The sequence below is a fragment of the Mauremys reevesii genome, linkage group 9 (genome assembly GCF_016161935.1).
Source record: "Mauremys reevesii isolate NIE-2019 linkage group 9, ASM1616193v1, whole genome shotgun sequence".
NCBI classification, from domain to species: domain Eukaryota; kingdom Metazoa; phylum Chordata; order Testudines; family Geoemydidae; genus Mauremys; species Mauremys reevesii.
In genome coordinates this window covers 27,673,725-27,701,377 of record NC_052631.1, presented here as the reverse complement: position 1 = coordinate 27,701,377, position 27,653 = coordinate 27,673,725, and the positions used below count along the sequence as shown (strand labels likewise).

Genomic DNA, 27,653 nt, shown 5'->3' with positions numbered 1-27,653 from the left:
CAAAAAAACCCTCCATTTAAAAAAAGGGCAAATATAACTTCTTAAGAATGAGTGAAAACCAAATAAAATGATTGAGTCTTCTTTTTCTAAGAGGAATATTTCAAAATACTCTGAAATGCTAGACTGTTGTGAGAAATCTAAACTTTGCAGGCACTAGAGAAACTTGGCCAGTGATCTTGTGATTTGATACTATGAATGACAAAGAATAATTTTTGGGCCTAGGAAAGAGAATGAGAAAGACTATATAGGCTGGTGCTTAGAGTACTTGCCTAGGATGTGGGAGACCCACATTCAAGTTCCTGCTCCAAATGACTTTTTAAATTTATAAAAAGTGGAACAGGAGAGACAAACAGATCCATACCAGAATCCCTCATAGTCCAGTGTTAGGGCACACTCCTGCAATGTGGAAAACTCAAGTTCAAATCCCTTCTCCACACCAGGCGGAGATCTCCCACAACACAAGAGAACACCCTAGCCACTGAGCTAAAGGTTTAAGAGAGGCTTTCCTCCTTCCCTCGCAGCTGTTTTGTGAATCTAGACATCCAAATACCCAAAATTAAAACCAAAAATCATTCTGACTGGTTTTTTTTTTTTTTTTTTTTTTTTTACTTTTTGATTCAATAATTCAACCCAAACAAAATTGTGTTTGGTTTTTCAGAATTGACAACAAACGGGAAAAAATCCATTATTCACCCAGCTCTATTCATAATACATGCCTTTTGGGCGTTATTCCTTAGACAGCACGAGTTTGCAAGTTGTTGTAGATGGTTTGCAGTTCACTTAGGCCCCAGTTCAGGAAAGCATCCCTACTCAGGCCAACACTTAAGCAGATGATTAAGTGCCATTGATTTAAGCCAAGCACGCGCTTATGTGTTGTCCTGAACAAGGATTTTTCCTGAATCAAGGACTAAGTGAACAAAAAATCTGGGTGTCAAAGAAATCAAACATGTTGGTTGGTAAGTCAGTCCCTTCCTTATTTGCTGATCATGTAAAATGAAGCTGGGATAATAGCATTATTTTAAATAGTTTGATTTGGTTGCATTCTCATCAACTTTTATAAAGATGATAGCAGCAGCAGTTTTCTATGGACTTCTAATTTGCTACTGAGGACTTATGAAAAACTCTGACATTACATTTTCAAAACCATTTTGAGATCTTCTTTCTGAACTAAGATTAATTTAAGAGCATTCTAAAATAAGTCTGAATTTAGAGCCCAGCATCCAAAATAGATGTTAGGTTTTCTGGATAAAGCCAAAATGAAAATACATTTTTTAATAAAATGTAGTGTCCTTGTAGTACAAAAATAAAGGTTAAAACTGCAATTACTGTGATGTAAAATATTTTACCTGTCAGTATCCATCTTCTCTGTGCCTCCAAATTTAATGCAGCTTTAGTTTGCTGAGCATTTGGGTTTCGAATAGTGTGTCCTTCATCCAACACCACTCTTAGCCACTTTAATCTGTGTAACAGGCTATCACCTCTGCTCTGAAATACAATTTTATTTTTGATCCTGTAACTCAAAATAGACCTTTTTGCAACTATGATAAATTAAGTCATAGACCTAACACACAAAGCACAAGTGAGGTAGATTCATTAAGACAGATTTCTAATAGTAGAAAGTATATTCATTTTTATCTTGCTTACTCAAAGAACAGTAAAACAAGGAATGTGAGGAACCCACTCTTTTGGATTTAAAGAATCCCTGGAAATGTATATCAAGTGCCTAGGGCTAAGAGGATGCAAAAGGGTGACCAGAGTGAAGGCATGGAAGCCAGAGCAGAAAGCAGAGGAGTGGGAAGGGTGCTACATGATGCTAAATTAAATAGGAGGGACCATTTCAAAGATCTGATACCCAGATATTTTAAAAGGACTGAGATTTGTATGAAAACAAACCTAGCCAAATGCATGGATTCACATATAACAGCTATCTTATTCAGGAAATTAATACATCCCTCAATAAAACAATCAGTTTTTACATACTTTCATAGACTATACATAGGGCCCTACCAAATTCATGGCCATGAAAAAAACGCATCACGGACCATGAAATCTGGTCTTGTGTGCCTTTACCCTATACTATATAGATTTCATGGCGGTTCTGCGTTCAAAGCTGGGATCCCAGCCAGCAGCCACCGCTCTTCACCTGCCCATCTCTGAAGGCCGTGGTGGGGCCAGCAGCAGCGCAGAAATAAGGGTAGCAGTATCGCAACCCCCTCCACAACTTCTTTTTAGGTAAGGACCCCTACAATTACAACACAGTGAAATTCAGATTTAAAAATAGCTGAAATCATGAAATTTATTATTTTTTAAATCCTATGACCATGACATTGACCAAAATGGACTGTGAATTTGGTAGGGCCCTAACTATGCAATTCAAAAAGCTTTACTGAAGTGCCATGGCTGTGTAAAATTAAAGCAGCAGACAGGGTTGGAACCTTTAGATCCACTGCAGAGAGCTCTCCAAATTGAGCTAACAGAGAGTAACTAATAGCAGTAGTATGTGGTCATCCTTAGTGTGGATCAGCACTAGAAGGGGATGGGGCATTTTGCCGGAGGGTTTCACAGATTTTTTACTGACATCAGAGGAAAGGTGAGACTCAGGAATCTTGGGTTCCATTCCAAGCTCCTGAGGGGAGTATGCTATGTACTGAGAACAAACACTTCTGCCTAATCCCCTCCCTCCCCCCACCACTGCCCTTCAACCTCAACCTCTTCTGCCCTGTCCCAGTCCGGTCTCTTTTCCATCATGGCTCCTTGCCCCAGTCCCATTCTCCTTTTCTACCCAATCCCAGTCCCCTTGCCCAGAAAATCCTTGCCTCACCCCTCAGGGCTTCCCATCGGTTATTCCCCTCCCCCACTTTCATTTCCCCTGCCCAACCCTAGTTCCCACTCATCCCCTAGCTTCCTGTCCCCAGTCTCCTTGCTTACACAATCCTGTCTCTTTTCTACCCCAGTCTCCACCTTCCCCTTCCCCAACATTCCCCATCCTGACTGGCCTCCAGGGCTCCTCATTCAGTTTTACTGTCTCCCATACCCCCAGCTCTTTGTCCCAGGTCTCTTTTCCCAACCAGTCCTTGTTCTACCTTTGTCCCCTAGTTCCTTGTCAGATCAGTCTTCCCTCCCATCTTAGAACCAGTGGGGGAAGGAGATAAGTCCCAGTCTCTCCCTCAAGCTCTTCATCCAATCTCAGTCTCTACCCACACCTATCTGCTCCACTCCTAGTCCCAGTCTCCTTGCAAAACTAGTCCCAAATTATCAATTGCCCACCTCACCCCAAGTCCCAGTTTTCGCCTTCCCTCCAGTTGACTGTCCTAACCTGCTCTCCGCTCAAGTCTGACTTTTGTCCCCCTCTGCAGCTGAATCAGGCAGCTTCCTCCTCCATGCTGCCAGAGGACTGAGGGTTCACTGACAGCACTAAAGATACACACTCCCTGCTCTCAGTTCAGGTGCCTAGATCTAGCACAGCCCACTGCTACCCTGAACTGAAATTGTAAGGAAAACCCTGCTCAGCCCCAGGCTAGATCAAACCCAATGCAGTCAGAATCTGTGGGGAATTTAATTGCTAAAAATAATACAGTAGACACATTCAAAGAATGCCTCCCACTCTTCATAAATGGCCATTTTGGGTTTGCTTGGTTTTATATCATCGGATACAAAAAGTTGCTATACAGACATTTAGTATTTTACTTACTCCATAATCGCTGGCTAAAATGTTGTAGGTTGTTAGTACTATATCTTGTTTTGAAAGAAATGCTGGGTCTTTGCTGCGGTCAGGACCATAATAAACATATATATTCAAGTGAACATCTGGCCTGATATGTTGTTCAAACTGATCCTGAAAGAAAAGTCATTAGAGAAACTGCGATTAATCAAATGTTGCCACATAGCTATATTCCTTAAGGACGGCTTACAAAAACAACTGTAGGTTCTGTTTTGACTCAGTGGCACACTGCAACTACCAATGGTGGAACACAGGACAGACATATAACCAAGTCAATTTTGTTGGGGTAAGAGAGGCAGAGGGAACTGTAGCAGCTAACTTAGTTACAGCAAAAACAGAACCAAAACCAAAGCAAAGCTTCATAGTCACAAGTAACTGTACTGCAATGGAGTTGAGGAAAGGGATGGAGGGAGATTTTTTTTTTTTTTTTTTAAACCACACGTAAAATAAAGCTACAATGGCATTTCTGAATAAATAAGAAAAAATAAAATGAAAGAATGACAGGTTAAAAATTATTAGTATTTCTTGTGTTACTAACAACATTTTATTTAAAATGAAAGATTTTCAAGATCTACTTTTCATCATTAGTGTTTAATTTTTGCACCTCTTTTAAATAAAATAGTTAATCTTCACTTGTCACTTTCATTTTTGTTTCTAAAGTGTTTCACCTTTGTCGCTATCCAGCACTAACACCATGTTGCAGAATTTGAGCTGCTGACAAAAAGAAGGTGTAAAGTCTATAGATAAACTGATTTCAATAAAAAGTATCACAGTTCTAGGACGCAAATATAATATATGGAGGAGTACTTTAATCTCCCTCACTCTAAGTTCTCCACACGAAGCTTCATTTGTTGAGTTTTCTGCAAGTTTCTTCATTACTGAGTAAGTATTAGGCAGCATTTTTTCTGGTAACTTTATTACAGTAACTTCACGAATCACCAGAATCTGGAGAAGGAATTATAGCTAGAGCTAGGCAAGATTTTTCAGATAAATAGTTTATTCCCCCCACAAAAACTGCAGTTTCAGTTGATTCAAAACTATTTGCGAATTTGTCTCAATTTCAAACAATGAAATGAAAACTGTAGTTTCAAATACCAAGTCCAATTTTGTAGTTTTACAAAAAAAATTTAAACAGACCCACAAAAAAAACCTGAAAAAGCAAGAGTATTTTCTCTCAGCTCTTTTCAGTTTTAATTATCTTTGTGTTGTAAAATCCACTGGCATAAAGCTTCGATAAAGGCATGATTTTTAAGCTTAGTGTCCCTTTAACATGTTTACAAACAACGAACTCCTCTCCTGCAATAAAAAAGGAACCTGTGTGGAACCCATTTGCTCAATAATGACTCTCCTCACAGGGTGCCCAATATTTGTAGCTCTTTAATGAACATGAAATCAGTGAATAAAAGCTATTTAGTCTCATGGCACTACTATGTCACTTCAATTTGTTCTAGTATCAAAAATTACTAGGGCTGTCAAGTGATTTAAAAAATTAATCGCAATTAATCACCCTGTTAAACAATAGAATGCCATTTATATAAATATTTTTGGATGTTTTCCACATTTTCAAATATATTGATTTCAACTCCAACCCAGAATACAAAGTTTACAGTAACACTTTATATTTATTTTTTATTATAAATATTTGCACTAAAAATAAAATAGAATTTTTTCAATTTACTTAATACAAGTACAGTAGTGCAATCTCTTTATCATGAAAGTTGAATTTACAAATGTAGAGTTATGTACAAAAAAAACTGCATTCAAAAATAAAACAATGTCAAACTTTAAAGCCTACAGGTCCAACTCAGTCCTACTTCTTGTTCAGCCAATCACTCAGACAAACAAGTTTGTTTATATATGCAGGAGATAATGCTGCCTGTTTCTTGTTTACAATGTCACCTGAAAGTGATAACAGGCATTCGCATGGCACTGTTGTAGCCGGCGTTGCAAGATATTTATGTGCCAGATGCGCTAAAGATTCATATCTCCCTTCATGCTTCAACCACCATTCCAGAGGACGTGTTTTCATGCTGATGATGGATTCTGCTAGATAATGATTGAGAGCAGTGCAGACCAACGCATGTTCATTTTCATCATCATGAGTCAGATGTCACCAGTAGAAGGTTGATTTTCTTTTTTGGTGGTTTGGGTTCTGTAGTTTCCACATTGGAGTGTTGCTCTTTTAGACTTCTGAAAGTATGAGCCACACCCCGTTCCTCTCCGATTTTGGAAGGTGCTTCAAATTCTTAAATCTTGTGTTGAGTGCTGTAGTTATCTCTAGAAATCTCACATTGGTACCTTCTTTACATTTTGTCAAATCTGCAGTTAAAGTGTTCTTAAAACAAACAACATGCTGGGTCATCATCGGAGACTGCTATAACATGAAATATATGGCAGAAAGCGGGTAAAACACAGAACAGGAGACATACAATTCTGCCCCAAGTTCAGTCACAAATTTAATTAATGCTTTTTTTTTTTTTTTTTTTTTTTAAAACAGGCGTCATCAGAATGAAAGCATGTCCTCTGGAATGGTGGCCAAAGCATGAAGGGGCATACAAATGTTTAGCATATCTGGCACATAAATACCCTGCAATGCTGGCTACAAAAGTGCCATGCGAACATCTGTTCTCACTTGCAGGTGACATTGTAAATAAGAAGTGAGCAGCATATCTCCTGTAAATGTAAACAAATGTGTTTCTCATAGCAATTGGCTGCACAAATAGTAGGACTGAGTGGACCTGTAGGCGCTAAAGTTTTGCACTATTCTGTTTTTGAGTGCAGTTATATAAAAAAAAAATCTCCATTTGTAAGTTGTGCTTTCATGATAAAAAGACTGCACTACAGTACTTATATAAGGTGAATTGAAAAATACTATTTCTTTTATCATTTTTACAGTGCAAATATTTGAAATAAAAACATATTAAAGTGAGCATTGTGCATGTTGTATTCTGTGTTTTAATTGAAATAAATATATTTGAAAATGTAGAAAACATTCAAAATATTTAATACATTTAAATTGGAATTCTATTGTTTAACAGTGTGATTAAAACGGTGATAAATCGCGATTCATTTTTTTGAGTTAACCAAGTGAGTTAACTGCAATAAATCAACAACACTAAAAGTTACCTATTTTTTGAATAACTGCCTTATTTCAAAATTAGGAAAAGCAGTAATTTTTAGTCAAATTACATGTTACTGGAGCAATGTTATTTGTACTGTCATAATTAAGAGTCACAACATATTCAAGAATTAACATGATAATGTAAAACCTACAATCCAGTTGCTTAGGACAGAGAGCGGACAAATGATCAGTGTTGTTCTGGGACCCTCTTCAGAATCATTTTTCTTAACAGACTGTACACTTGCAGTACCTGAGAAAATAGAAGTGACACTTAGCAGGATAATCATTTACCTTAATCCTTTATTTTGAAAGATTATAACAAATACAACACTAAAAAAAAAATTGAGTAGTTCCCTGTAGTCCTTTTGGAGGTCCCCATCAAAATAATGTAAGCTTCACAGGATAAAAAAACATCTGTATAGTTTTTCAGTTTGAAAAGAAACTGAAATTCATAAGGCTTGTGTTTATTTCTTCATTACCTTTTTTCTTTGCTTTCTTTTTTAATGGAGCAGATGGAGATGCAAGAGCAGATGCAAAGCCTGTGTCTTCTTGGATAATACGAGCAGCTGCTGCCAAAAGACCACATCCAAATGCAAGACATTTGAAAAATGTGTGCATGGGTAGATATTTTGTTACATTTATGTCACACTAAGTGAAACCCGTTAACCAAATAAACTGATTTTCTCACTGTTTTACATGTAGCTACTAACATGGAGTAACTCTCAAAGGGACAGAATCTATTGGCCATTAGGACAAACAATTTAGCACAAGTTTCATTCCAGGAATACATACACACATAAAATGCTTTAGACTTGTTTACACAAACACTTAGCTCACATCAAGCTCCAGTGTAAACCTACCCTCCGCTAGCCTGCCATGCACTAAGTGCCTATGTGGACCCTGCTGCCGAGCACTAAAAGTTCCCTAGTGTGCTGTGATTTACTCGTTTCAAAGCAGCATAGATCAAAGCGCACTACGGAACTTTTAGTGCACGCCAGCTGTGTCCTCACAGTCACATAGTGCAGGCAAGGTAGCATGGGGTAGATTTACATCCCAGCTTGCTGCAAAGTGTTTGTGTAAACAAGCCCTCAATGCAGAGTACCTATAGTCTTTCGGATTTTCTTCCATGCGGGGTATTTAGTTTGACAGATAATATATGTTCTTGTACATTTAGATTAACATCTAAGCATTTTATCTTGTAATACAGCTTTGCCTTTCAAATGCACTTTTTCCATCTCTGTGCCTACATACTACCACATGCTTGTCAGAATCTAAAGCATCTCATGTTTCCTCACTACACCTTCCAACATCCCCTCCCTTTTACCACTGAGGAAAGGATTCTCTTCAAAGCCTGTCACATCATCATTACTTACTTCTTCAGCTAGAAAAGCTGTTAAGAAATATAAGCCCAGGGAAGGAGTGCATCATTACTAGGCTAGCTCAATAGCCCTTTCTTAAATAAGAGTTCAAGGTTCTACTTCTAATAGATAAATTTACTCTTATAGATGGCTAAACCGAGTTACATGCTCACAGGATTAAACACATGTCTGCAGGAGTTTTACTGAAACATTTGTAATATAGATTATTTTCTTGATAAGAAGTTGGTCTGAAATATCTTCTAGTGTACAATTTCTGCTTAAATTTCTGGTATGGAAACATACTTATACTCCAAAGAAACATACTTTTACTTCTCTTTCTGGTTACTGGGAGATCTTTTTCACATTTGGCTGAAAAGAAAAAACAACAATTGATTTTTAAAAACTGAATTAAATTAATTCTATTTTAACCCAAGTATTTAAATACAGCTTACTTCTTGTTTGTTGTGGTAGCCACTCTTCAGATTCTTCTGAGTCACTGCTTACTGTATATTTGGGTTTCTCAGCTTTAGCTCTAAAATATTAAAATAAAAACACCTTGCAGCCGTACTAAAATGTAAAGAGCGTGTTTTAGCCACACAGACTAACATGCAATAGATATGGCCAATATGCTTTGAAAAGTTCCTCTGAGGGTGGGGGACAAAACAAAACATACTCTGTTCATTGTTGTACTTCAACAGGCAAAAAAATAGTCTGCAGACAGACTATTTTCTCATAAATGTAAAAAAAAAACAAAAAACCCCAGATCTTTACACTAACCAATAAAAAGAACAAGCTGTGCCATGATGAAATGGCATGAACACATTAATGTTTCAAACACAAATCAAGCCAAAAGCTGTCCCTTTTGTCTACAGAACAATGCATCTAAAGCAGCGGTTCTCAAACTTTATTGCACCATGACCCCTTCTGACAACAAAAACTACTACACGATCCCAGGAATGGGGACCAAAGACTGAGTCCACTCGAGCCCCACCGTGAAGAGGTGGAGGCCAAAGCTGAAGCTCAAGAGCGTCTGCCTTGGGTAAGGGGCATGTAATCTTAGCCCCGGATGGTGGGACTCAGGCTTCGGCTTCAGCCAAGGACGGTAGGACTCAGGCTCTGGCTTCGGCCCTGGGCCCCAGCAACTCTATCACCATCCTTGACAACCCCATTAAAATGATATTGTGACCCACTTGGGAGGTCCCAACCCAGTTTGAGAACCCCTGATCTAAAAGTATATTTGAAACACTGACAAAAACTATTGGAATTTAGCCCATCAGAATTTTATGTCACGTTTTTTAAATAATAAATACAGAATTTCGGATTCATTTTAATTGTGAAGTCAATACCTGGCACTGCTATCATGCCTGTCGCTCAGTCTCAGTTAGTGGTCTTTGATACTTCCCACCTTATAATATACACTACAGCGTATTTCTGACAACTGTAAGCTGCAGCTTGGGAAAGAAAAAGGAATATTGCTGCTATGGACACTGGCAGATAAACGAAGCAATCTAACCTTGTTGTTTACATTCTTTTAAAAAAATTCAAGAATGGGTATCAAAACAGCATTACTACAAAAATGGATTATAGTTACCACCTCTGATACTATTATACTGACAAGATGGACAAAAACAATTGAGAATGTAGACAAGAGTCTCTTAGGAAAAAAAGTTCATGATGGGCAGAGGAGAGGACACCAAACACTTACCACCTAGATAAGATCATCCTTACTCCAATCCGACAGATGTAAAAACCAGGAAGGGACTGCATCTTCTAGAGTCTTGATAATCTCTTTAACTTTATTCAAATGTCATGCAGCAGGCCAGCAAAGAGAAAAAAAGGTGTGTTTCAGGATATTACCTTTTTGGTCGGGATCTAGAATATTGTGACTGAATAGTTTCACTCTTCTTCTTTACATTAGAAATGTTGGGCTCCACATTACAGCTGGTCTCTTCAGGAGAGGAAAAAAAAAAGTTATGAAAAGGAAAATACGGTCTTTTTGCCTGAAAGCCAAGCTACCTGAGAGCTACTTGATGAATAAAACTAGTACAAAATTTAGATCACAAATGTCCTAAATTCCTCAGAGTGAAATTTGCATAACTGGCATTTTGAGTCTCGACTGTAAATGTGAACTAAAAATACTATGAAGATCTTCCTAATATATTTCCAGCCATCTAAAATGCTGACATAGTAAAACAACCACTCACCATCTTGCCCAGCTAAATTTGCATACAAAAAAGTTTTTAAAAGTGTTAACGGCCGTGTGATGGAATACACCCCTGCATTCACACCCTACACACGATTGTAATAATCTTCATAATAGGTGTGCCTTTGTACAATATCATTTGAAAACTCATACTTTGCTGGTCAATAATGACCTAATAAAATACATGTGGGAACATTGTATGTGAAGTTAGACTACTGTGTATGATGTTCAAAAATCACGTTCCACCAAAGTGGTCAAAAAGTCCTGTCTTGAACAAAGGAGTGTATGTTTGCCTTACTTTGCATTTAAGTAGTAAACAGAGTCATCAAGTAGGAAGGGAAAACAAGTTCCCAACTGGAAAAAAATTTCAAGAGAAGGGTGGGGAATTGAAATTTCAAAAGAAGGGGCAAACACCCCAAGGCTCCCACTCTCTCTCCCTGTCTGTCTCTGACATCACACCTAAGTTGACAAAGGATGGGCCTGTATTTAGATACTATTTAATATTTTTTTAAATCATAATTTAAAATGTCCAAGAATAATGTGTTATTTAAGTATTATATAGACAATCATGTAAGTTCATACTTAAATACAAAGCACTTTGAGAGAAACTCAACTTGTCCCAACAGACTGATGACCAAAAAGGACTCAGTCCACATAACAAGAAACAATTAAACATTATTTGAACAAGTACAGTATCAGAATGTGGCTCTATCCAAAGCAGGTTTATTATATTAGGAATGGTAGTTAGTACAGATTTGGTATATCCTTGTTACAAGCACTGTTTACACCGAGAGGAGAACAAATATTGTGAAATGGAGAAATATGAGACCAACACTGAGCTGATGAAGAGCTAGGGAGAAGAAATAACTAGAAATGATTTACAACAGAAAAAAGTCTTTCTTTCTTCTATAGCAGGATACAGTGACCTTTACCTTGTATTAAAGTAGATTTCAGTATTTGGTATGGAATGAAGCCAAAATTATCAATATTGCTCACAAACTAGAAATTCTAAAAAGATATTGGTTTTTGGAAACACTGCCTTACAATGTTTCTGAAACAAAATTTGCTCTCGGGGACCACAGCAGAGGTAAAACTGAGAGGAATAGCGATTTCATCCAGAAGCTGCCAGAGTTACCAGGATCTGTGGCTCCAGGGTAACCACACCATACTTACTGCCAAGGAGCAGGGACCCCAGGGCTTCCAAACTCCTGGGGAGCCAGCTAACCCATGAGTTTGGGGTCTCTGATCCAAGGCATTATGCATGGCAGGGTTACCCTGGAGCTACAGACCCTCAGAACCCAACCCACAACTTCCAAGCTCCCAGTTCTGTGGCAATAATCCTGGGATCTCTCATGTCTTCCCAGCTCCCTACCGCAGACCTGGGAACCTAGGCTGAGAGCCCTGGCAAAACCCCAGTTTCTGAGGGCTTCCAGACTCTGTGCTGCAGAACCAGGACCCAAGCCCCAGTTAGAGTCAGGACTTCCAGGTCTGCCAGGCTCTTCGCTGCGTAGGAGCCTGGAAACTCTGGCATAGCAGAGCTGCCCCAGAGCCATGGACCTTGCAAACCCCAGGGCAGCCCACATGGTGGGGCTCCTCAACAGCCTGCCAGGCAAGCTTGCAGGGTTTCATTGGGCTCTGCCAGAACCTGCTTGTGATCTGGCAAAAGTTCATCGAACTTGACTCATTTTTGTGAGCAATTTCAAGTTTGATGAACCAACATTTTCCAGTTTGGTTGGAAAATTTCCAACTAACTCTAATTGTAATTGCATATTGCTATTCTAATAGTGTTGTTGTATACTACTGAGTTAACAGATCTAGCGCTAGCATGTATTATTCATAATTCAAGTACTGTTGTGACCTTTCACATTTTCACTGTTACCTTTCAAAAGTTCATGTCCTTCATTTTTCACACCAGTGACAACAGATTCCTAAGGAAAAACAACAGTTTATTCTGTAATGTGGTAACAACTAATAGTGTAATATGGTAGCTATGGGTTTCATCTGTCTACTTTTTTTTGCATTCAAAAGGATTGATTTAGTGGCAATACATTTACATTAATCAAAAACTTTAAAAAAAGTTATGAGTTTAACACATTCATATAGTAAAAAAGAGCAGATTCACCAAAAGGGAACTGTACACAGGTAGAAAGAGAACTTCAAATTACACAGGTATATTGGAAGGAAAATAAACCACTAAGCTTTTCGGACTATTCTGAGCCCAGACACAAAGCATTACCAAATAATTTTAATGCAATCATGATAAAAAAAAATCCTAATTCTTGTACAGATTACAATAAAATAATCAGACAATGCTCATACTTACTTTTTCCACCGCATAGTTAAATCAATGTATGGGAAAGGGAGTGAGTGCAGCAAAACTGACATTTGGATTAGATGATCCAAGAAGACCTTTTCAATCCTCCCTCCCTCCCTCCCCTTTTTTTTAAACTATAGAGTAAGAAGGTGTTCCACAAAGTAAATAAATCGGAGGCGTTTCCCCCCCCACATTCAGACCCTCTGCTTCATATTTTTAGATATAGCCTCTGCAATGCATGGGAACTATATATGTGAGTCCTTAGAAGAAAACATACTTATTTGTGTATTCATGAGAAAAAGTAAAAATTTTTAAAAAACAGGACCTTTATATTTTATTTTATATGCATTAACCTAATAGAACTTGAATAAAGTACATATTCATGATCTCTAAATTTAAATCTTCCCTGGAGTACATCGTTTCAAAGTTCAAACACACAGACTATTTTGTTTTAAAAAATTATTAAAATAAGTCCTCTAATTATATCTGACCTGGCGGTGTAACAAAGTAAGAAGCAGAATGGTATTATATCACTGGATATTATAAGCATAAAAAGCTCATATCAACTATAAAAATGATATGAGGTAAGGATTTTTTATTACTTGCTAAAAGAAATTATTTCACACAAAAACCAATAGTCATGGCGTGCCATCCTTTTTTTTTTTTTAATACATCTCACCTTATGCAACTGATCGCTTTTAATCTTTTCAACAGGAAGAGGTTTGCCATCATGAAAGTTGGTAAGAATCAATGCGATTGTTGCAAGTGTTTTACCCTAGATAAAATGCAAAGGATAGAATTTATGTTTTTTCCAGAGATAAGTCAAACTGTATTCAAATTCACTAAAGCACTACACATAGTTACCAATCCCATATCATCAGCCAGTATTCCTCCAAGAACAGTTTCTGGTCGTTCTTTTTCAGCGAAATTCGTAAGTGTATTATAGTAGAAGTTATTTTTCTCTTCCCAAAACAGTGGCAACTCCTTACTGTTCTCACGTGAAACCATCCAAGCTAAAGCCTGCTTTTGGTGTGGAAGTAATGGTGTTCCAACAGCCTGTAAGTCAAAAAAGTAATGTTATACATCTTTTACATGAAATAACCCTTTTCCCTTTGGGAATGGGGAGGGGAAATAACGTTTGATTAATTGCTCTCTTAAAACTTTATTTAAATGAACTGATATTTAGGACAACTCATTATTCTAGCATGACACTGCTAAACTCTGAAGATATGTATAGATGTTTATATACAAAGTTTGTAACAGAATTTAAAAACCTACATAAAAGACTTTTTCAATAGAACAAATACCTCTGCTCCTTCCATTTCATGAGTTTTATCATCTTCTTTCAGATCTTCAAACAATTTGTCAAACTCACTTTTAAGCTGCAATGCATAAACACAGAAGCTGCAATTAAATTAAACTTCTACATTAAATAAATACTTGATGACATAACAGATGCCAGTCACATGGCCATATGGATACCCAGATCTCCAAATGACTCCTCGAGCCACTAGAATCTGTAACTGCTGCTACTGGGGAGGTAGGCAACAAAGAACATGTGATAATGTGAAAAAGCAGAAGTAGTGGGGGAACAGCCCCATTCAGATCCCAGGTTGGCACTAAAACGTGCATTAAAATAGGGTGATGTATACTGGTACAGCTATGTGAAAAAATCTTCACAGTGCTGGATACACCTGACCAAATTTAGACTTGAAATGGGTGCAATTCAAATTATCTCTGTGAAACTCTTTAGCTCAAACCAAGGCTTTTCATGGCTTGATAAATGGACAAAGTCAAGTAAAAAACAACAATAGTGAGCAAAATATTGACAAATAGCTAAGATTACTACACATTGTATGTTTCTTTTAATTTTAATTTGTGCATTTGACAGCCCTTTGTGTCCAATTGGTTTCACTGTTGCCATATGTAAAGCCCACTGAAACAAGGTATAAAAAAGACATTCAAGAAATGGCTTTAAAACCATAAAAACTGGCAAATGGACTCTGGAGCAGGTGTAGTAGCTGAACCTATAGTGGTTTAAAAAAAAAAAAAAAACAGATTTCAAGTTGACTGTGCCCTCTAAAAGATTTGTTTCAGAGGGGAGAAAAAAACAAAATACTTCAGTGCTCATGAAAAAGGACTAATCCTCACTTTCATGGGTACCAAGTTCACTTTTTTTAAAGTATATATTTTCAACATAACTATGTACCAAAAAAAACCACCACACACCTGCTCTGTTGTCATCTGCACAGCAGCATGTCCTGGAGCACTATAGCTTGGTCCAGCTCTCCCAGAAACCCAGCTAGATCCAAAACCAAATTCTGAACCTGTGTTCCATTTAGAAAAAACACAAACACAGCAGTTAGAGACTTGGCTTGCTCAGATGACTGATAACAGGATATGGTGCCTTTTTCTCTCCGTTTGTTTTTTATTCAACGATGTGCAGTAGAAACCAAAAGTTTTTACCAACTAATGGCTATTTGTGACATATGGGAAATGACTACGAGCGTAGTCCCTATTGCTTACCAGTTAGGTATTTTTATTCTTACATTTTGTAATGTTTTAGTAGTCTAACAATTCAATGCACGATTAGATCAACAAAAAAAGGAAAGTGCTGCATAAGGTTATGCAAGTATAACATATCAAGCATGACTTGTTGATTTCAAGAACCCTAGTACAAGGGGTTGGCAGGAGGGGGAGGGGGAATGTTGACATGATTACATTTCTATTATAACATGGTTTGATTTTTCACCATGCAAAAAGATGAAACTCTGTTCCACTCACATTAAGATCACGATTATAGTAGTTTCTTTCATCTTTGTTTTAAATATATTAAAGCACTTAATTATATCTACATGCTCAACAATTTTACAAAAACACAATTTTACTAATGTCAACATTGTCTGTTCATCAACCTTTAAATTATATAACCAACTCTATGATTTATCCCAGTCAGGAACAAGGAAAAGAAATGGGCCTAATACTATGCCAAAAGTCAACAGGCTCTCTTTTGCACACCTGCAGGGGAAGCAATATTTTGGGTCAACACTATGGGTACGTCTACACTACAGGATTATTCCGATTTTACAGAAACCGGTTTTGTAAAATAGATTGTATAAAGTCGAGTGCACGCGACCACACAACGCACATTAATTCGGCGATGTGCGTCCATGGTCCGAGGCTAGCGTTGATTTCCAGAGCGTTGCACTGTGGGTAGCTATCCCATAGCTATCCCATAGTTCCTGCAGTCTCCCCAACCCCTTGGAATTCTGGGTTGAGGTACCAGTGCCTGATGGGGCAAAAATCATTGTTGCGGGTGGTTCTGGGTACAGCCTCACCGCTCCCTCCGTGAAAGCAGCAGACAACCGTTTCGCGACTTTTTTCCTGGGTGAACTGTGCATACGCCATAGCACAGCAAGCATGGACCCTGCTCAGCTCAATACCGCAATCGTGGATGTTTTAAACACCTCGCACATTCTCATGCAGTCTATGCTGAACCAGGACCTACAAAGCCAGGCGAGGAGGCGGTGGCTACGGCAGCGCAGCGATGAGAGTGATGAGGACATAGACACTGAATTCTCTCAAACCGCGGGCCCCTGCGCTTTGGAGATCCTGATGGTAATGGGGCAGGTTCTAGCCATTGAACGCCGATTTTGGGCCCGGGAAACAAGCACAGACTGGTGTGACCGCATAGTTTTGCGGGTGTGGGACGATTCGCAGTGGCTGCGAAACTTTCGCATGCCTAAGGGCACTTTCATGGAACTTTGTGACTTGCTTTCCCCTGCCCTGAAACGCCATAATACCAAGATGAGAGCAGCCCTCACAGTGGAAAAGCGAGTGGCAATAGCCCTCTGGAAGCTTGCAACGCCAGACAGCTACCGGTCAGTCAGGAATCAATTTGGAATTGGAAAAATCTACTGTGGTGGCTGCTGTGATGCAAGTAGCCAAAGCAATCATTAAGCTGCTACTACGAAAGGTTGTGACTCTGGGAAACATGCAGGCCATAGTGGATGGCTTTGCTGCAATGGGATTCCCTAACTGTGGGGGGGCGATAGATGGAACCCATATCCCTATCTTGGCACCGGAGCACCAGGACACCCAGTACGTAAACCGCAAGGGGTACTTTTCAATGGTGCTGCAAGCACTGGTGGATCACAAGGGACGTTTCACCAACATCCACGTGGGATGGCCGGGAAGGGTTCATGACGCTCGCGTCTTCAGAAGCACTGCTCTGAATTCTTTCCCTGCTTCCACAGTTTAAACAGCTGCAGCAAGGGAATTACTTCCCAGACCAGAAATGCCTGTCGTTATCCTGGGGGACCCAGCCTACCCCTTGATGCCATGGCTCATGAAGCCATACAGAGGCAGCCTGGACAGTGGTCAGGAGCTGTTCAACTGCAGGCTGAGCAAGTGCAGAATGGTGGTAGAATGTGCCTTTGGCTGTTTAAAGGCGCGCTGGCGCACATTACTGACTCGCTCAGACCTCAGCCAAACCAATGTCCCCTTTGTTATTGCTGCTTGCTGTGTGCTCCACAATCTCTGTGAGAGTAAGGGGGAGACCTTTATGGTGGGGTAGGAGGCTGAGGCAAATCACCTGGCCGCTGATTACGCACAGCCAGACACCAGGGACATTAGAAGAGCACATCAGGAAGCGGTGCGCATCAGAGAAGCTTTGAAAACGAGCTTCATCACTGGCCAGGGTAGGGTGTGACTGCTGTGTTTGTTTCCCCTTGATGAACCCCCACCCCCCCTTGATTGACTCATTCCCTGTAAGCAACCCACCCTCCCACTTCGATTACAGCTTGCTTAAGGAAATAAAGTCACTATCGTTTAAAAATCATGTATTCTTTATTAATTCATTATAAAAAGAGGGAGAGAACTGAGAAGGTAGCCCGGGTGCAGTTTGGGAGGAGGATAGGAAGGAAGGAAAAGGCCACTAAAAAATTTTCACAGTAATGACAGCCTTTTGGTTGGGCTGTCCACGGGGGTGGAGTGGGCGGGTGCACGGAGCCTCCCCCCCCAACGCGTTCTTACACGTCTGGGTGAGGAGGATGTGGAACATGGTGAGGGTGGTCATACAGGGGCTGCAGCGGCACTCTGTGATCCTGCTGCTGCTGCTCCTGAAGCTCCACCAGACGCAGCAGCCCCAGAATTGCATCCCGCCACCGCTGATCTTCCTGCCGCCACCTCTGATCTCGAGCGTCCCTCCTGTCCTCACGTTCACTGGCATCTTTCCTGTAATTTGAAACCACCTCCTTCCACTCATTCAGATGAGCTCTTTCCTTGCGGGTTACTTCCATGATATCCGAGAACATTTCATCTCGCGTCTTCTTTTTCCTCCGCCTTATCTGAGCTAGCCTTTGGGATGGAGTAGGGAGGCTTGAAAAATTTGCAGCTGCATGAGAGAGGGGAAAAAAGGGAGATAAGTATTTAAAAAGATACATTTTACAGAATAATGGTTATACTCTTTCACAGTGAACAACACTATTCACCTTACATAGCACATGTGATTTCACTACAAGGTCGCATTTTGCATCTTAATATTGAGTGCCTGCGGCTCTGGTGTTACAGATCTCACAGACGCAGGTCCGGGCATCAGAATTCAGCTTGCATGCAGCCATGGTAAGCCACTGTCTTTCGACTTCTGCAGTCTTCATATATACAGTGCTTTACCCCTCCCCTCACCGCATGGCTGGTATCATGAAAGCTCACTGCTAATCACCCCCCTTCCCTACTGCATGGCTGGTAGCTGGGAAGATCCCTGCTAGCCAAACGCGAAAAAGCTCATCGCTATTTCACTTTTGGAGTACCTCCAGAAGCGCTTCATGGAGATGTCCCTGGAGGATTTCCGCTCAATCCCCAGACATGTTAAACTTTTCTAAGTAACTTTACTGGCTGTGAATGCATCCCAAGTCCTCAGGGCAAATCAATCATTAAAAAACGCTTGCTTTTAAACCGTGTTTTATATTTACAAAGGTACACTCACCAGTGGTCGCTTCCATGGCTTCACCGTCTGGGCTAGTGGCTTGGGAGGGCTGGTAGGGTAATTCCATCTGGGTCAGAAAAAGCTCCTGGCTGTTGGGGCTAACGGCGTGCTGTGTGCTCTCTGCAAGCTCGTCCTCCTCTTCTTCATCGTCATCTTCCCCATACGCAGAATCCTCAGCCATGGCTGAGATTACAACCCCCACCTCGGAATCCACGGACAGGGGTGGGGTAGTTGTGGCGCAGCCCCCTAAAATTGCATGCAGCTCAGCGTAGAAGCGGCATGTGTTTGGCCTTGCACTGGACCTTCCGTTTGCTTCTTTGGTTTTCTGGTAGGCTTGTCTGATCTCCTTAACTTTCACTCTGCACTGCACTTAGTCGCTGCTGTGGCCTTTTTCCATCATAGCCTTGGAAATTTTTTCAAATACTTTTTCATTTCATCTTTTGGAACGCAGGTCTGTTAGCACTGAATCCTCTCCTCATACAGCGATCAGATCCAGTACCTCCCGTGCAGTCCATGCTGGAGCTCTTTTTCGATTCTCAGGAGACTGCACTGTTACCTGTGCTGATGAGCTCTCCACGCTGGGCAAGCAGGAAATGAAATTCAAAAGTTCGCGGGGCTTTTCCTGTCTATCTGGCCAGTGCATCCGAGTTCAGATTGCTGTCCAGAGCGGTCACAATGGTGCACTGTGGGATACCATCCGGAGGCCAATACCATCGATTTGCGGCCACACTAACCCTAATCCGATATGGTAATACCAATTTCAGCGCTACTCCTCTCGTCAGGGAGGAGTACAGAAACCGGTTTAAAGAGCCCTTTATATCGATATAAAGGGCCTCGTAGTGTGGACGGGTGCGGCGTTAAATCGGTTTAACGCTACTAAAATCGGTTTAAACGCATAGTGTAGACCAGGCCTATGAAAAGAATTAGCATGAACACTTGACCCCCTTTCTTTCACAAGGAGATTAGTGATACTAACACAATTTCCAGGTCATACCCAGGCTGAAAGACAGAAAAGGATTTAAAAAAAAAATCAAAAAATCCAGAGGATAACAAATCTGCTTTGCCACAACCTTCAATCACTTTTCATGTCTACAAAGTCAAGGAAAAACCTACATTACAGCACGGATGGAGCACAACTGCACATTCACTATGAACCCGGATCTGGCCAGTTTGGGGCTGGTGACGTTCCCAATGAATCCACAGGAATATTACCATTGACTTCACTATGAGCAGGATCAAGCCTTTAGAGTTTCTTCTAATGAACAAACAAATTTATAACTTACTTTTTGAAGGAGGAGCCAATTTAAATCCATGCATTTTCAATTTATCTAGAACAGCTTGCTTATTTTCTTCTTTTCCCCAAAAACTCATTTGTACAGGCATAGTAAAGGCATTCTTTGCTCCATAAGGGACAACCCTGAGAATAAAGAAAAAAGGAACATACCTCTCACTTAAAAAGTAAAACATTTCATAGCAGACTCCAATGGAGAAAATACATAATTAATACTCCCATGAAATAAAGAACTTGTTATAGTCATTAGAATATTGAAACAGTATGTCACAAGTTCCACCAAAGAAGCAGACTCCTAAGAAAACTATCAGGCAATAATCTATATAGTGAGATTCCATTATTGTCATTCTCTGTGTCATTATGGAACCCAGAATTTCCATTGTGTCAGTGTAAACGGTATAGAAACAGCTACAAGCATGGTTGAGAGTTCTTTTTGTTCAGACAATCATCAGGTTGAATCATCAATGAGATTGTGGTGTGCTACCAATTTGTTTTAAGTTCTCAGCCATTTTGACTTTATGAAGTATACCTATGTGACATACAGCTACAGTAAGGCAAGTATTTGTGCCATACCAAGAGTCCCTAGACCATGATGATATCCCATGGAACTCAACCAATCATTGTTCTACAGCTAATTTTCATGCAACAATTTCAATTGGCTATATGAGGCAAACTGCACAGATAGTGGATTACTTGGCCCAAGTGCTATACCCATGCAACAGCACAAGCTTTCAGCTTCTACTACAATATTAATACGCAATGGGCCAGGTTCTCATTTGTACAAAGGCCTGTTTTACACCACTATGGCAGCATATAACTGTGCTTAAACTAACTTTATGCTCATTTTAAGCCCCTTTACCCTACCAGAATAGTGTAAAGTGCCCTTAGCATAAGTAAGAATAAGGCTCATAATACAGTATTTTATATGATATTAATACATTAGAAATGGAGCAGTCAGTTCCACCAAAAGTTACAGTTGCCTATAGCTTTCAATTATAAGATCCTGTTTTAGCTACTTTTAACTTTTTGAAACTTTAACCACTCAGGCTGAAGTTTTCCATGCAAGATGTCTGCCTGGGGCTGAATTTTTCTGGAAAGTTTCAGCAAACACAGTTCAACTGCTCCTCAAATTAGTTTAGGGGAAAATACTACATTATTTTGTCCATGTTTTTAAAAAAAAAAATCTTACAAATATTTCATTGGGGCGCTCTAGCACTTCCATGTTTCGGAGCAGGGACTTGAGATTTAGCAGGAAGCAAAAACACCAGGGTGCCAAGAACAGAGCTAGGGATATTTCTAAATCAAAATTTTTTTTTTTTGGTGAGGGGCCAAAAAACAATACAGATTTGACAAAACCTTTTACAAATTCATATCAGTTCTGTCAAAGTTGGTCATGTTAAAAAAAAAAAAAAACCCGAAAACTGAGAAAAAAGTTAAAACCTTTATGACATTTTCTATGGGAAATTTTTCAACTTTTTTCGTTCAAAACAACTTTGTTTCAAAATTTCCTTTAGTTTTATAAAAATATCAAACATTAAAAATCTCTTGAAATCAAAACAAAAAGTTCTGTTTTAGGTTGTCCTAAACATTTTATTTGATCCAACACATTTTCTGGAATTGCCAGTGAACCAAAATAAATAAATAAATAAATCCATTGTTGGCACAGCATTGAAATGTTCCTTTTGCTATCCCCCATGACAAAATGTCCAAATTTAGCCAAGTCAGAAACCTACAAAAAAAAAATCTCAGTTCCCATAAGCTCAGCAGAGGTATGTTAGAGGCTGGCACCATTATTAACAAGGTATCCAGAGGATGCTATTCGTGAAGGACAAAAACAAAAAAGACACAAGAAGATGAGTCTGCAAAGAGAACAAAGCTGCAATTATTGTTAAAAATAGTGCTGGAATGGGAGCTGGGATGGGTGAGGAGAATGGAGAGCAATCACTTGTATAGGACAGTTTACACTTTGTCTTCAGATTTTGAACTCTTAATGTCCAAATTTAATAAAAACCTAAAAAACTATTTAAAAATTTTTAGGATTTTTCTACTCATCTCAGCACGTGTTCTGATTTTTGAATTCTTGAAGTTTGGCACTACAGTCATAGAAAGATGGGATTAGCAAGAGCTAGCCAGGACTGCCAAATTTGCATGACAATTTTACAAGAAAACTTTTACACCGGTTTAACATTATATAATTGCTACTTAACACTGAACATTTTTCTGATTGTTACTCCGAATTAAATCAGAAACTGATTCACAGCCACCTATAATTAAAATTTTGCAAAAAAAAAAAAAAAAAATCACAATTTTGACTGTGTTACAAATTGTCATTTTCCAATAAGACAGTTACTCAGAAGTACAAATTTTATTGTATGTACATGAGAAAATTTTTTGCCACATTCACTTTCAGGAAAAAAAAAAAAAAGGTTCTTCTTTTATAATAAGTCCGCATAATGTATTAGAATATAGAATTAGTTCAAAATTTTCCCACAAAAGCAAAAATGTCAATGAAAATTTTATCTTTTGTTTTTGTTGAAATTTTCCATGGAAATATTTTAATTTTCTGAAAATACTGAAAGATTTCAGCCAAAAACTTTCTGGTTTGGAACAAATATTTTGATGAACAAAAAAAAAAGTTTCCCATGGAAACGAGACTTTTGGGGGGGGGGGAGAATAATTTAGTCAAAAATCCAAATTTTCTATCAAAAACAGTTTCAAACAGAAAATTTTTCACCAGCCCTACTAGAATCCTTTAAGAAGAGCCAAACCAATGAGTAAAAATTACAAAGTAAGCTTTTGTCAATTCAACTCTCACTGATGCCTCTAGAACTTGTCATTTGCAGAGGAAAATGAACTGTAATCTGGATGGTTCATAAAGGGAGCCTATAGCCTGCAGCTATGACACTTCAATCCTGTTATGGCAGCCATCAGTGTTACTTCCAGTAATCTCAGCTAAAGGATATATACTTTCATTGTTGCTACATAAAATATACTAAAAATATTAAAATTGACATTACCTTATAAAAATGAAGCTAAATATTTCATCTGCCCACTTACCCTTCAACTATTGCTAGCTTGTTGTCCATGATGTATGCCAAGGGCGCTGCAAGTTCTTTTTTGATATGGCCTACCTGGTTTCCATTCACATTGTTTACTTTTACTGCATTTTTATCATAGAGGTTATTGGGCTCTCTCTGAAGTGCAACCATTTCATTATTGTTAACCTGCAAAAAAAAAAAAAAAAAGGAGCACAGACTTGTTTAGTTACAAGTTATTTACAGAAATACCTAAATGCCTTCTGAAGCTAAATTTAAAGATTATTTTAGCATAATAGGCTGTTTTTACCTCTAATAATTCTTTATTCAAAATACTAGAGACTTTAAAAATTAGTAAGAGGTGGGCTTCAGAGCCCAAGCTCCATCCTGAGCACCTACTTCAAAGTACTGTCTTCTACACAGCTATTTTTAGAGCACTAGCACAAACCCTGCTAGGCCAAGTCTCTCAACCTGGATTGGTAGGTTAGCTGCCTGTGGGCTGGTTAGACAGATCCTATAATACTTCGTACTTATTCAACAATTCTCATTTGTAGAATTCATGGCTCCTTACAAAAAGCTAGTAAATATCATTCCCTTTTTACCAGTAGAGAAACTGAGGGACAGGTATATTAAGTGACTTGCTTAAAATCATATGGGCCAGATATACAATTCATGTCTCCTGGCTTCCAGTCCTATTGAAATGCTGTATCATCAAAAGTCTGCTCCATCCACCAACACTGTAAAGACCGTGGCTAGCAGGACTGAGCTAGGATGTTTGCATAGTTCTAAATGAGTGTACAACTGGAGAAAGCAGGAAAGGCAGGGCACTTTGAGAAAGGAAAACACCTTCCCTTCCACTAAGGTCAACTTCCCGGGGCCTGCTCTTATCTTACCTCCAGCCAGCTCCTGAGTAAATAACTAAAGCAGATCTAAAAGATACCTTAACAAATCCTGAAATTTTAATTGCGGGTTTAAACTACTGAATTCTCTTAGAACTGTGTAGAATCTTAAATGCACTGATACGAACAAATGAATGAGAAAACCCTAGGACTTGTCAGAAAATACTGGAAAGCTGTGAAATTTTAACAACAAAAGGGCAAAATGTTCAATTTTTTCCCCCACTTTCCAACTACCTCTGCCTAGTAGCACTTTATTAATTCATACTGCACTTACAACCCCTGTGTAATAACGTAATCCAACCACATTTCCTCGCAAGGTTCCAAATAAAACAGCTGAATCTGTATCTTCATCTGTCCCAGGAATGTCATCTGTACATAGAAAGTCTTCTAACCCAAACTGGGAAGAAAAATCACGAGAGGTATAATGGGAATAGTTCCTATCTCCTCCAAGATGGGCAGACTGTAAGTATTTCCAGGCAGAATCTCTGCAGAAAGACAGAATAGAAGTTATTTGACATTATATTTTAAAATGTAGTCTGAATGTTTCAGTTACTCTTGATCCCCTTTTATAAGTGTCTATTTAATTTTCCCTTTTATAGCGTGAATATATATATTTCACATCTTTATGTGACCATTCTACCTTACCTGACAATTTACCCTTTTAAAAAAAACCACACACACACACCCCTACCTGTCTCCAGGACATTACAGTCTCACATAAACAGCACATTGTCAAATTATTTTTACTATTTAACTGACTAGAATATAATCTTCAAGCACTCAGAAAAAGAGTCAACACTGTAGAGTAGGAGGTATTAACTGCTTTTAGGGCAAGATTGAGCAGCAGGAGCTTGGTTGGTTTTATTGCTTCAGAATTTTTTCTGCTGAGTGGAGGATCAAAAGAGCAAGGGGCAGAAGAGAGAAATGTCTCACACAACAGAGCACCAGAATTCTGAGTTGGTCAGGGTTCCTCATGCTCAGAGGTTTATAATTTTCTGCTGAAAAAGGATACAGAGACTTTGCCATAGCAAAAATGCTTTTGTTTCATTCTCCAGAAAGGGCTGGAAAAAGGGCAACACTGGCATTTTTTAATAGAATACTGCCCTAAACTTCACTGGCCCCCCCATATTCCTAACTTTGTCAAATACGCAAAAAGATTATGTTTTTCCAACCTTAATATAGTCCCATATAATAAGTGCTTTACAAACAGTTTATTTCGCATGGGTTCTCTCTAAGAGCAGAGTGGCTCTTCTCATTGATAATACTGGATCACTTCTGCCTGACATCACATATATGGACTGTCAGAATCCACAAGACAGAGCAAGTGGGAAGTAATATAAACAAATTATCATCTGTATTAGAAATCTACACTTTTCAGGTGAGATACAATGAGGTACAAAGCCAAATTGTAATAAGTCACTTAAGTTGCTTTATTAAATATAGTACAGTTCAAGCAGTGAAGTTACCTTTATAACATACTTTATAACACTTCTGAGACAACTACTCAATCTTGGCATATATAGTCGTACTGGATACACCAACCAGATGAAGATTTTCTTATACGCCTTCTCTTTTATTATAAAGAGAAATCCTCAATTAACGCCTCAGTATATTGTACTTTTTGGCTAACTCATAAAAACATCTGTGACTGTGTATGTCAAATAGACGTAGTCACATCAATGCAAAGAAAAGCACTAACACTTGCTGATCTTTACAAAAGCAACACAAAAATGACTGCTCAGTGCTTTGGAAGGCGGTTAACAGTCAACAGCATAGCACATTATAACTTTGCACAGCAAGACCTTCCTGCACAGTCGTATTATTTATTTAAATTATCTTAAACTACTGTCAGTGAGCGTGACTAGGCTTCCAAATATTGCGTATTTGTCTGGATCAACTTTGGTTTCTTTTGCACGTCATTCTAAAATTAGAGTAATCCATGGTTGGGTAAGAACCACAGAATCAGACCCACAATTTAGCCAGGGTTTACCACAAAGTCATCTAAGCTTTGCCCACCTGAAGGCTATACTAGCACCTTGTCAATTCGAAAGTCACATCTATGTTGTGCCACATACTTCCTATGTTCTTATAGGACTAAACTGGCATTACATGGGTGTGTGACGGGGAAAGTGAAATAAGCGATCAACTCCACCAGCTACTGGCTTGACATGGAAGGGAACACATACCATACCCGTATAAAGGGTGGCTGAGCAACTGGTTCAAGATGTACTTGCTTCCTGTGGAACTCCAGGTGAATCATCCATAACTCCTGCTGGGACTCCTGAGGCAGCACTTTCCTCTCTATATACACCTCTACCTCCATAACACGCTGTCCTTGGGAGCCAAAAAATCTTACCGCATTATAGGTGAAACCGCGTTATATCAAACTCGCTTTGATCCACCAGACTGCGCAGCCCCGTCCCCCCATGAGCACTGCTTTACCATGTTATATCCAAATTCGTGTTATACCAGGTCACGTTGTATCGGGGTAGAGGTGTACTAATTCAAGTAAGAAGTGCTTTAAAGGAACAATCCTGCCCTGATTTGGAAATGTGGTGGTAGCGGAGAATAATGACCTAAATGCATTAATGTAATGTGTATAACTGAAGTGGGGTGCCGAGATTTAAGGTGCACTAGAGCCCAGCTAAGAAGAAACAACAGGATAGGTAAGGGAGGATGGAAGAGACAGGCATCTCACACCAGTGAGAACTGGTTGCTCTCTCTCCATTATAACTGTCACACGCTCTCAACACTACAAATTATAACTGCCTCCATAATAGCCCCACTAACCCATTCTGGCCCAGGGTGCCCAGCTCCACCAGCCCCACCCCAGCCCAGGGCATCCAACCCCAACCCACCCCCTCAGCTCCACCAGCTCCACCAGCCCCACCCCGGACCCGAGCGCCCAGCCCCAACCCACCCCCTCAGCTCCACCAACCCCACCCCGGACCCGAGCGCCCAGCCCCAACCCACCCCCTCAGCTCCACCATCCCCACCCCGGACCCGAGCGCACATCCCCTACCCTCCTCCTCACCTCCACCACCCCCTCCCCCCCCCCCAGGGCGCCCAGCCCCAACCCACCCCTCAGCTCCACCAACCCCTCCCCGGTCCAGGGCGCCCAGCCCCAACCCAACCCCTCCCCCCCGCAGCCGGCCACGCTGACCCCAGTTACACGAGCCCTGCCCCCCCTTCCCAGTCCCGCCCCACTCCGGGCCTCACCTCATGAACGTCCAAGCCATGGTGTTGCTGAGGGCCGCCGCACGGCGAGGGTGACAGAAGAACAGGCCCAGCGCCCGCCAAGAGACCGACAGACGCGCAGCCCACCGGCGACTTCAGTCCCAAGCCCACAGCCGCCAGGGCAGAGCTTAGCGCCACCAGCCTGACTGACAACAACAGCACCAATCCCACCCAGGATTTCACAGTCACCAGCCAATGAGAACAGGGCTGCGGAAAGGGGCGGGACTTTACCATGCGTTTTCTGTGCGACGAGAACAGAGCCGATGGAGAGCCGCCGGATGCTCCGTCCGCCGCCTCTGTGGTGTCCTTCCACCTCCGTTCCACCGCTGCCGCGAGGCGGCTCCCAACGGGCTGGTTGCAAACGAGTTCCCCTCACCGTAAGGGGCCACCCTGGTACTGACAGCTCTGCCCGAGGTGGCCTTCGGCTGCCTCCGTGTCCGACACAACACTCATGTTGCAAAGCGTGCAGAAAAGAGATGCTAGGAGGG

General features: G+C 40.1%; 1 protein-coding gene across 3 annotated transcripts in view; it reads right to left on the bottom strand.

Moving 5' to 3' along the window:
• HLTF (helicase like transcription factor) overlaps positions 1-27,325 on the bottom strand; it is a 46,620-nt gene extending 19,295 nt beyond the window's left edge. The window contains exons 1-16 of one of the 3 annotated variants that reach the window (XM_039489344.1): positions 27,148-27,325; positions 24,203-24,413; positions 23,052-23,218; positions 19,987-20,120; positions 14,947-15,044; positions 14,025-14,099; positions 13,582-13,773; positions 13,397-13,492; positions 12,283-12,331; positions 10,058-10,148; positions 8,653-8,732; positions 8,525-8,569; positions 7,322-7,408; positions 6,995-7,092; positions 3,692-3,835; positions 1,347-1,485 (exon numbers count right to left, since the gene is read on the bottom strand). In XM_039489344.1, coding sequence (XP_039345278.1) covers positions 1,347-1,485; positions 3,692-3,835; positions 6,995-7,092; positions 7,322-7,408; positions 8,525-8,569; positions 8,653-8,732; positions 10,058-10,148; positions 12,283-12,331; positions 13,397-13,492; positions 13,582-13,773; positions 14,025-14,099; positions 14,947-15,044; positions 19,987-20,120; positions 23,052-23,218; positions 24,203-24,413; positions 27,148-27,167 — 1,726 coding nt within the window. In that variant the 5' untranslated portion in view covers positions 27,168-27,325. Of the gene's footprint in view, positions 1-1,346; positions 1,486-3,691; positions 3,836-6,994; positions 7,093-7,321; positions 7,412-8,524; positions 8,570-8,652; positions 8,733-10,057; positions 10,149-12,282; positions 12,332-13,396; positions 13,493-13,581; positions 13,774-14,024; positions 14,100-14,946; positions 15,045-19,986; positions 20,121-23,051; positions 23,219-24,202; positions 24,414-27,147 lie in introns of all 3 variants that reach the window. The other 2 variants (XM_039489345.1, XM_039489343.1) reach the window with 2 other exon arrangements.
• Between the last annotated feature and the right edge of the window lie 328 nt (positions 27,326-27,653).